The 9,738-nt window shown below is 60.7% G+C and overlaps 1 protein-coding gene across 1 annotated transcript; it reads left to right on the forward strand.

Annotated features, from left to right (window-relative positions):
* Positions 1-338: 338 nt before the first annotated feature.
* On the forward strand, positions 339-9,083 carry KLRG2 (killer cell lectin like receptor G2). The gene is made up of 5 exons (XM_056124064.1): positions 339-1,065; positions 6,927-7,028; positions 7,553-7,698; positions 8,547-8,650; positions 8,957-9,083. The coding sequence occupies exons 1-5, from the start codon at positions 339-341 to the stop codon at positions 9,075-9,077; spliced, it is 1,200 nt and encodes a 399-aa protein (XP_055980039.1). The 3' UTR covers positions 9,078-9,083.
* The last annotated feature ends 655 nt before the right edge of the window (positions 9,084-9,738 follow it).

Genomic DNA, 9,738 nt, shown 5'->3' on the forward strand with positions numbered 1-9,738 from the left:
CGTCCGGCCGGGCTCTGGGCTCTCCGAGACGTTCCCACCTGCAGCCCTGAGGATTGCAGCGGTCCGGAGCGTTCTCGCCGGGACCCCCTTTCGCTTCCCAAAGGCTATAGAGAAAGCGGGGAGGGAGGGCTGCGGGCGTGGCCAACGGGGGAGCCGAGAACCTGGGCCACAGCCAATCCCGTGGCGGGACGCTCGGGGGGGGCGTGGCTTGGGAAACTTGAAAGCGGCCCGACTGGACCAATCGCCGTTGCGAGACCGAGCGCTGGACCAATCCCAAGGCGGGAAGCCCAGCGGCGGCTCTACCTGCGTCCGTCCAGGTGCGCTCCGGCGAGTGCGGGATGGAGCCGGGGCCGGCGGCGGCCTCGGAGGAAGCGGCCGGGGCCGGGCTGCCCGTGGAGCCCTCGGCGGGCGCGGCGCCGGGGCAGCCGCTGGGCCGCGCGGAGGAGCCGCCGCCCGAGGGGAGCCCGAGGCCGGCCCAGGCCGTGCAGGACGCGGCGGGCGCGGGCGGGAAGAAGCTGCCCTCGCCGCGGCCCGCGCCGCTGCGGCTGCCCAGCCTGGGCTACGGCGCCTTCCGCCGCCTGGGAGCCCCCGGGCCCGAGTCGCCGGGCCCCGGCGCGGCCGAGCTGTCCCGGGACGGCGAGGCGTCGGCGGCCGAGCTGGGGGCCGGCCCCTGGGCGCCCGTGGAGCTGCAGGTGGACGTGCGCGTGACGCCGGTGGGCGCCGCGGGGGGCAGCCTGGCGCCCTCGCCCGCGCCCTCGCGGCGCTTCCTCACCGTGCCGGTGCCCGAGTCGCCCGGCTTCTCCCGCCGCAGCTGCCCCGCGTCCCCGCTGCTGTCCCCCGCCGCGTCCCCGGGCGGCACGTGGGGCCGCGGGTCCTCGCCGATCGCGGGCCGGGCGGAGCGCGGCGACGACGCGGACGGCTGGGCCACCCCCGCCGCGGGCCGCACGGACTCGCCCGCGTGGCGCTGCCGCTGCCGGGAGCTGGGGCTGGAGAAGGACGATTCGCACCTACCGCTGCGCGCCGAGACCGACGACCTGAAGCTGCCCAGGGCCGTAAAGCTCATAGGTACGTGCCACGCGGGCCCCCCGAGCCCGCGCCGTCGGGGAAAACCGCGCGCACCCCCAATCCACGCCCCTCCTCCCAGCCTGGGCAGCAGAGGACCTCGGGGTCCCAGCTAGCCGGCCCGATGCCCGTATCCCTCCACTGGACCACTAAATGGCAATTCAGGTGGCGATCAAACTTCCAAAAAATAAAGTCACAGTTCTCGCATCCCAAATCCAAGAATTTTCTCCAGTTTCCCCCCTTACTGAGGGGAAGTCTATCGGAGAACAGGTGGAAGGAAACAGGGGTCCGGGATGGGGGGTGTCTGCCCACGTGGGTCCGCGCGGTTGGCCCCTGGGTCCACCTCTGGCAACCCTCCCCACTTCCTTGCACTTACTGAGAAACTTTTGGTCCTATTCTCCATCCTCCAGCAGCTGCTTTCTTGAGGCCAGAGGCCAAGCTCTGTGCTGGGTGTGTGTGTGTGTGTGTGTATGTGTGTGTGTGTGTGTGTGTGTGTAACTTTGGTCCTAAGCTCTGTGCTGGGTGTGTGTGTGTGTGTGTGTGTGTGTGTGTGTAACTTTGGTCCTAAATCCTCCATCATACAGTATCTGCTTTCTTGAGGCTAGAGGCCAAGCTCTGTGCTGTGTGTATGTGTGTGTGGCCAAGCTGTGCTGGGGTGTGTGTGCTCTGTGTGTGTGGCCAAGCTGCTCTGGGTGTGTGTGTGTGTGTTTGTGTGTGTGTGTGTGTGTGTGTGGCCAAGCTGCGCTGGGGTGTGTGCTGTGTATGTGTGTGGCCAAGCTGTGCTCTGTGTGTGTGCTGTGTGTGTGTGTGACCAAGCTGTGCTGGTGTGTGTGTGTGTGCTGTGTGTGGCCAAGCTGTGCTTGCTGTGTGTGTGTGTGTGTGTGTGTGTGTGTGTGTGGCGCCAAGCTGTGCTGGGGTGTGTGTGCTGTGCTGTGTGTGTGTGTGTGCTGTGTGTGGCCAAGCTGTGCTTGCTGTGTGTGTGTGTGTGTGTGTGTGTGTGGCGCCAAGCTGTGCTGGGGTGTGTGTGCTGTGCTGTGTGTGTGTTCTGTGTGTGTGTGTGTGTGTTATTTGTTTGGGGGAGGATTGCAAGGAAGGAGTAAAAGGTGTGTGTGTGTGCTGTGTGTGGCCAAGCTGTGCTTGCTGTGTGTGTGTGCTGTGTGTGCTGTGTGTGTGCTGTGTGTGTGTGTGTGGCCAAGCTGTGCTGGTGTGTGTGTGTGCTGTGTGTGTGTGTGTGTGTGTGCTGTGTGTGGCCAAGCTGTGCTGGTGTGTGTGTGTGTGTGTGTGTGTGCTGTGTGTGGCCAAGCTGTGCTTGCTGTGTGTGTGTGCGCTGTGTGTGCTGTGTGTGTGTGTGTGTGTGTGTGTGGGGCCAAGCTGTGCTGGGGTGTGTGTGCTGTGTGTGTGTGTGTGTGTGCTGTGTGTGCTGTGTGTGTGCTGTGTGTGTGTGTGTGGCCAAGCTGTGCTGGTGTGTGTGTGTGCTGTGTGTGTGTGTGTGTGTGCTGTGTGTGTGGCCAAGCTGTGCTGGTGTGTGTGTGTGTGTGTGTGTGCTGTGTGTGGCCAAGCTGTGCTTGCTGTGTGTGTGTGCTGTGTGTGCTGTGTGTGTGTGTGTGTGTGGGGCCAAGCTGTGCTGGGGTGTGTGTGCTGTGTGTGTGTGTGTGTGTGTGTGTGCTGTGTGTGCTGTGTGTGTGTGTGTGTGCTGTGTGTGGCCAAGCTGTGCTGGTGTGTGTGTGTGCTGTGTGTGTGTGTGTGTGCTGTGTGTGGCCAAGCTGTGCTGGTGTGTGTGTGTGTGTGTGTGTGTGCTGTGTGTGGCCAAGCTGTGCTTGCTGTGTGTGTGTGCGCTGTGTGTGCTGTGTGTGTGTGTGTGTGTGTGTGTGTGTGTGGGGCCAAGCTGTGCTGGGGTGTGTGTGCTGTGTGTGTGTGTGTGTGTGCTGTGTGTGCTGTGTGTGTGCTGTGTGTGTGTGTGTGGCCAAGCTGTGCTGGTGTGTGTGTGTGCTGTGTGTGTGTGTGTGTGTGCTGTGTGTGTGGCCAAGCTGTGCTGGTGTGTGTGTGTGTGTGTGTGTGCTGTGTGTGGCCAAGCTGTGCTTGCTGTGTGTGTGTGCTGTGTGTGCTGTGTGTGTGTGTGTGTGTGTGGGGCCAAGCTGTGCTGGGGTGTGTGTGCTGTGTGTGTGTGTGTGTGTGTGTGTGCTGTGTGTGCTGTGTGTGTGTGTGTGTGCTGTGTGTGGCCAAGCTGTGCTGGTGTGTGTGTGTGCTGTGTGTGTGTGTGTGTGCTGTGTGTGGCCAAGCTGTGCTGGTGTGTGTGTGTGTGTGTGTGTGTGTGTGCTGTGTGTGGCCAAGCTGTGCTTGCTGTGTGTGTGTGCTGTGTGTGTGTGTGTGTGTGTGTGGCCAAGCTGTGCTGGGGTGTGTGTGCTGTGCTGTGTGTGTGTGTGTGTGTGTGCTGTGTGTGGCCAGGCTGTGCTCTGTGTGTGGCCAGGCTGTGCTCTGTGTGTGTGTGTGCTGTGTGTGTGTGTGTGTGTGTGTGTGTTATTTGTTTGGGGGAGGATTGCAAGGAAGGAGTAAAAGGTGTGTGTGTGTGCTGTGTGTGGCCAAGCTGTGCTTGCTGTGTGTGTGTGCTGTGTGTGCTGTGTGTGTGCTGTGTGTGTGTGTGTGGCCAAGCTGTGCTGGTGTGTGTGTGTGCTGTGTGTGTGTGTGTGTGCTGTGTGTGGCCAAGCTGTGCTGGTGTGTGTGTGTGTGTGTGTGTGTGCTGTGTGTGGCCAAGCTGTGCTTGCTGTGTGTGTGTGCGCTGTGTGTGCTGTGTGTGTGTGTGTGTGTGTGTGTGTGTGTGGGGCCAAGCTGTGCTGGGGTGTGTGTGCTGTGTGTGTGTGTGTGTGTGCTGTGTGTGCTGTGTGTGTGCTGTGTGTGTGTGTGTGGCCAAGCTGTGCTGGTGTGTGTGTGTGCTGTGTGTGTGTGTGTGTGTGCTGTGTGTGGCCAAGCTGTGCTGGTGTGTGTGTGTGTGTGTGTGCTGTGTGTGGCCAAGCTGTGCTTGCTGTGTGTGTGTGCTGTGTGTGCTGTGTGTGTGTGTGTGTGTGTGGGGCCAAGCTGTGCTGGGGTGTGTGTGCTGTGTGTGTGTGTGTGTGTGTGTGCTGTGTGTGCTGTGTGTGTGCTGTGTGTGGCCAAGCTGTGCTGGTGTGTGTGTGTGCTGTGTGTGTGTGTGTGTGCTGTGTGTGGCCAAGCTGTGCTGGTGTGTGTGTGTGTGTGTGTGTGTGTGTGTGTGTGCTGTGTGTGGCCAAGCTGTGCTTGCTGTGTGTGTGTGCTGTGTGTGTGTGTGTGTGTGTGTGGCCAAGCTGTGCTGGGGTGTGTGTGCTGTGCTGTGTGTGTGTGTGTGTGTGTGCTGTGTGTGGCCAGGCTGTGCTCTGTGTGTGGCCAGGCTGTGCTCTGTGTGTGTGTGTGCTGTGTGTGTGTGTGTGTGTGTGTGTGTTATTTGTTTGGGGGAGGATTGCAAGGAAGGAGTAAAAGGTGTAAGCAATCCCAGGACTAGGGACCCGGAGGGAGTGGTTGGTGAACTTCGGGGCATGGGAAAGCTTCCTGGAGCTATTAAGCCTGGAAAGGTGAGGAGGAAGGAGCCTATGGAACAGCCTGCCGGTGAGAGGGGCCCCAGGTCTGAGGGCCTCCGTGCCAGGGATGCTTCGGCATTGGTGGGGTTCATGCAGGGTGGCTCAGGGCCTTTGCAGGCCGTGGAGAGCATGCAGGCTTCTGCAGGAAACAGGGATTTGGCTTTTTTTTTTTTCTTTTTGGGTCACACCGGGCGATGCACTCAGGAGTTACTCCTGGCGTTGCTCAGGGGGCCATATGGGATGCTGGGAATCGAACCCGGGTTGGCCACGTGCAAGGCAAACTCCCTTCCCACTGTGCTATCTCTCCAGCCCCAACAGGGATTTGACTGATGGTGCTGCGACAAGTTGCCACAAGCCCAGAAGCTTCGAATGACTCCTTTCATTTCCATTGTGTTTCTTGGAAATCTGAAGGGGGGTGGGAGGGGCACTTCGTCCAAAGTGTAGGTTCCCCCAAATCAGTTGACTTTAAACTCTACAAATCCTGGCCGTGGTGGGATGGGGTTGGCGCTTACAAGTGGAGAAGATAAGATGGGTTGGATGAGCCCGCCGAGGGCGGAACCCTGCGACTTGGCGGCCAAGAAGGGAACTGGGTGGGGGCCAGAGAGGAGCACCGGAGGGAAGCAGAGAGGAGGGGCCTGTCCCTGTGACTTGACTGTGTCCCTCCTTCCTCTTGTGGCTGGAAGCACCACCAGGAGTAATTCCTGAGTGCATGAGCCAGGAGTAACCCCTGTGCATCGCTGGGTGTGACCCAAAAAGCAAAAAAATAAATAAATAAAAAGCCCCTGCAGAACTGGGGGGTTTGGGGGAGAGTCGGAGGGGCTGGAGGTGAGATTGGAAGGAGACTTGAGTCGCGGTGTGCTCTGGTTTTACAGGAGAAAGTATTTGTGACTCCTGTGACTAAGGCCTTGGGAAGGGGCGGGCGGGCGGGGCTTCCCCTGGCCTGGCCAGGCCGTTTCCCAGGTCAGCGCCCCAGGGACAGGGTGTGAGCCTTAACCTGCTGTTACAGCCTCCCCTTTCTCAAAGGTCTGAGCTGAATTTAGTTCAGCTACAATAGGTTTCCCAGCTGACTGGTTTCTTCTCCCAGCTTTTGAGCACTATTATTTCAAGACTCTTGATTTCTATAGCCCTCTTGGTGCAAGCATTTAAACCATCCCTTCACTTTCTTTTGGAGTCACACCCAGTAGTTCTCGGGCCACTCTGGGCGTGCTCAGGGAACCAGGCCCTGCCAAGGACCCAACCCGGAGCCACAAAGCCTGCATACCTGCTCTGGGGCTATCTCAAGAGCCTGACGCATTTGTTTTGTTTGGGGGCCACACCCGGCAGCCTTCTGGGTCCCAGGCCTAATCCTAGCTCTGTGCTTTGCGCTTGCTCCTGGAGGTAGCAGGGGACCAAGCGGAACAGGGGCCAAGCTGGCCCTGCCGTCTGCAGAGGGGAGAACTCAGCACTCAGCACTTCGAGCTCTCACCCCAGCCCAGCGATTCTCCCACTGAAAATAGAAATTCTTAAGCTTTCGTATGTTTACAGTTAGGGGATCGATCACTTTGGAAATATTCGCCCCCCCACCCCCAAAGAAGCCCTGTTCTGGGACTGGAGTGGTAGTACAGTGGGTAAGGGCATTTGCCTTGCATGCAGCTGACCTGGCTTCAATCCCCCGGCACCCCATATGGTCCTTGGAGCCTGCCAGGGGTGATCGCTGAGCACTGAGCCAGGAGTAAGCCCTGAGCACTGCCAGGTGTGGCTTTCAAACAACAGTAACCAAAAAGGAAGCTCTGTCATTTTGGTCACCGTCCCCAGTGGCTCAGCCACCAGCCTAGAGAGCCACGAATCGGGGCTCTGTCTCTGGATGTGGCGCTGTGCCGAGCGGCTTCTCTGACTCGCAGAGGTGGCTTGGTAGCGGTTGCTAGCCCTTGGTGACATCCCTTGCTGTGGACAGATGATGTTTATTGACCCGTTTATCAGTTGATGGAAATCCGGTAAAAATCCCTTTAAGATTCATTGTTACCCTCTTCCCCATCTTGAAGCAACTGGCTCTTTGGGGGGGGGGCTGATATTTTGGGGTCACGCCTGGAGCTGTGTGACTGACTTCCAGCCCTGCTGTAGCTGTGGAACTGTCTCCTGCCCACGTGTTGTCCTTCAAGCCCGCGCTACCTGGAGCCGTGGGCCATATGGCCAGGACCTGGTGTGGAGAGTGGCTGACGCAGCCTAGTGGCTGCAGAGGGTGGGGCTCGCGCTTTGGGGGTGTCCCCGTGCTGATGACCTTGTGGACCTGTCCCCCAGGGCTGCCCATGTACCTGAAGTCTCTGCAGTGGGCCTTGGTGGTGATGGCCGTGCTCCTGGCAGTGTCGGCTGTGTCCATCGTCGCCTTGGCCTCCAGAGCAGGTACGTGTTGTGTGTGTGTGTGTGTGTGTGTGTGTGTGTGTGTGTGTGTGTGTCCCTGCCCTCGTCCCCAGCCCTGCCCACACCCTGCAGCAAAAGCCATCGGGGTGGGGACAGGGGCAGCAGCTCTGCAAGCGCCCCTCTATCCTCTGGGGTGAGTGTGTGGGGCCCCAAGGCTTCCAATTTGCACCTTCAGATTTGCATGTGAGGGTCAGAGCTCTGGCCCCAGGTTTCAGGGGCTGGCCTGCTTTCCACCCAGGTTTGCTTCCGGGCTCCAGCTGCCTGCTGCTGAGCACTCTGCTGGGAGTAGCCCCTGAGCACTGCTGGGAGGGGGGGCCGCCCCCTCCCCCCGTTTTTGTTGCACCCTGTTCTGCTGTTTATTTGTCTCATGGGTTGTGGGGATGGTGGGTGCTGAGATTAGACCCTGGAGCGCGCACGCACGTACTCAGCCTTTGGCGCCATCTGGCGGCCGTGCAGAGCCCTGCAGCGCCGTCCCACCCCCCTCCTTTCTGGGTCTGTGCTTACAGGCGCGCGGTGTCGCGGGTGCCCCCAGGGCTGGATGTGGTCCGAGGAGCTCTGCATCTACCTCTCGGCCGAGCCCCGGGCCTGGGAGGCCAGCCAGGCCTTCTGCGATGCCCACCATGCTAGCCTGCCCCTGCTAAGCCACACCCAGGTGAGTAGTGGGGGGTGAGGGGGTGTCCCTCAAAAAGCTGCCAAGGCCCAGAGAAGTAGAGGCGTCTGGGAGTGGGGGTGGGGACCAGACATCCCTATCCAGCAGGAGCATAGGACCCCGAAACGGGGGGGGGGGGGGGGGGGGGCTTGTCTTCCTGTAGCTGCGGCCAGTTCTATTCCCAGCACCACCGGTGGTGAGCACAGCCGAGATCCCTCCCTCTCCCAAGTGGTAGTGAACTGGGGTGCTCCCATCTGGCCTGGAGCTCAGAACCCCGGTTTTGGGCTGGATGCCTGGAAGGCGTTAGTGGCTGTAGAATCAGGTGTGCTTGACCAGTGCTGGGCTACAGATCGTCCCAAAGTCCACAACTGAAGACGTGAGCCAATCTGGGGCTGGAGTGAAAGCACCAGGACCCCAAGCCTCCTCAGTCCTAACGCCCCAGACCATCAGGCCCACGAAGCTCACCCGAAGTGACCCAAACTGTCGAGGGGCCTCCCCACACCCAGCAACAAACAGAGGTGCTCAGGGATCACTCTTGGCAGTGCTTGGGGAACCGTAAGGGTGCTGGGGATCGAACCCGGGTTGGCCACATGCAAGACAAATGCCCAACCTGTTGTAGTATCGATCTGGCCCGCCCCTTATAATTATAGTTTTGGGGGGCACAGGTGCTCAGGGGTGCTTGAGGAGCAATGATGGGTTTCTGGGCCCCGCGTGTGGAGCCCGTGCTCCCGCCCTCTGTGCCCTCCCCTGCCTGGCAAACCTCCGTTTCTGGTTCCCATCCTGATGTGCTCAGGGAGAGTCGGGTCAGCTGAGCCGGCGCCCACAGCCCATGTCCCGCTTCTTGCCCTCAGGACATGCTGGCAAGGTTCCCGGTCACTGTGGATTCATGGGTGGGGGCCCGGCGAGGCCCCCAGGGCTGGCACTGGCTCGATGGGGACCCTCTGCCACCCCAACTGTGAGTATCCTGGGTCTGGGCAGGGCTCCCTCTGTCCCTCTAGTCCCCAACGCCAGGCGGGGCTGCCGTCCTCCTCTCTGCTCTGGGCCCTCGTGGCTGCCGGATTCCCCTCCTTCCTCCACGGCCAGGACCCCTGGGGTCTGCTTTACCTTTACACCCTGTCACTCCCCCCACTTCTCACTGGGTCTTCCGCACCCTGCCCAGGCAGGGCCCGGGCCTGCTACAGCTCAGGGGTGTGGTTCAGTCCCCCTTCCCCTGGGGACTCGCCTCCCCCATCATCCTGAGCCCCTCCACCTTCTCCTCCAGACTCCCCGCGGAAGACGAGGCACAGCTGCATCTCGGGTGCGGGGCCCTGCGGGCCGGGAGGCTCGTGGCCCTGGACTGCGGCTCGCCCCGAGCCTGGGTCTGCATCAGGGGCACCAAGTGACTCGGGTCCCAGCTGGCCTGGGCCTCGTCCCTGAGGGGCACCCCAGGAGCCGGACGCCACTTCCTGGCAAGGGACTTGCTCCTTCACCTTTTGGGGTGCTGGGGGCATCTCCCAGAGCAGCAGCAGTTTCTTGGTGTGACTCTGTCGCATTCCAGGCTCTGCATTTCAGCAGGATGAAGCAGTGAGCACCTGCCCCTCACGTTGCTTGGCTTGGACTTGGTGGGGGGGGGGGGGCACATGCCCAGCAGCTGACTGGAAGGCTCCATGTGCAGTACGGGGTGGGGGGGGGTAGCACAAACAGGTGCAGGCAGGGCCTCTGTACTCTTGCCAGGGCTGTGGATTCAGATGCATGGCCCCCGGCAATAGGGAAGCACCTATGCCCTCAGCTCATCAGCAGGCTGGGCTGGACGCTCGAGTCTTGGGGACTGTTGGCCTCTTCAAAGGGCATGGAACCCCCCAACCCTGCCATAGTGGGGGAGGCCGGGGCCTGAGAGAGGGATAGAGGGGTCCTGTGTCCAGTATTGGGGATGCGCACTCGACCGCCACGTCCATCACAGCCCTGGCATAAAAACCCACCTCGAAGAAAGATACTGGGAAACTTGTAGGGCTGTGGGGGTGGAGAAATGGACTCGGGGGTTGAAAGCACTGGCCTCACATGCAG

Source organism: Sorex fumeus, unplaced genomic scaffold (genome assembly GCF_029834395.1).
Source record: "Sorex fumeus unplaced genomic scaffold, SorFum_2.1 ptg000048l, whole genome shotgun sequence".
Classification (NCBI taxonomy): domain Eukaryota; kingdom Metazoa; phylum Chordata; class Mammalia; order Eulipotyphla; family Soricidae; genus Sorex; species Sorex fumeus.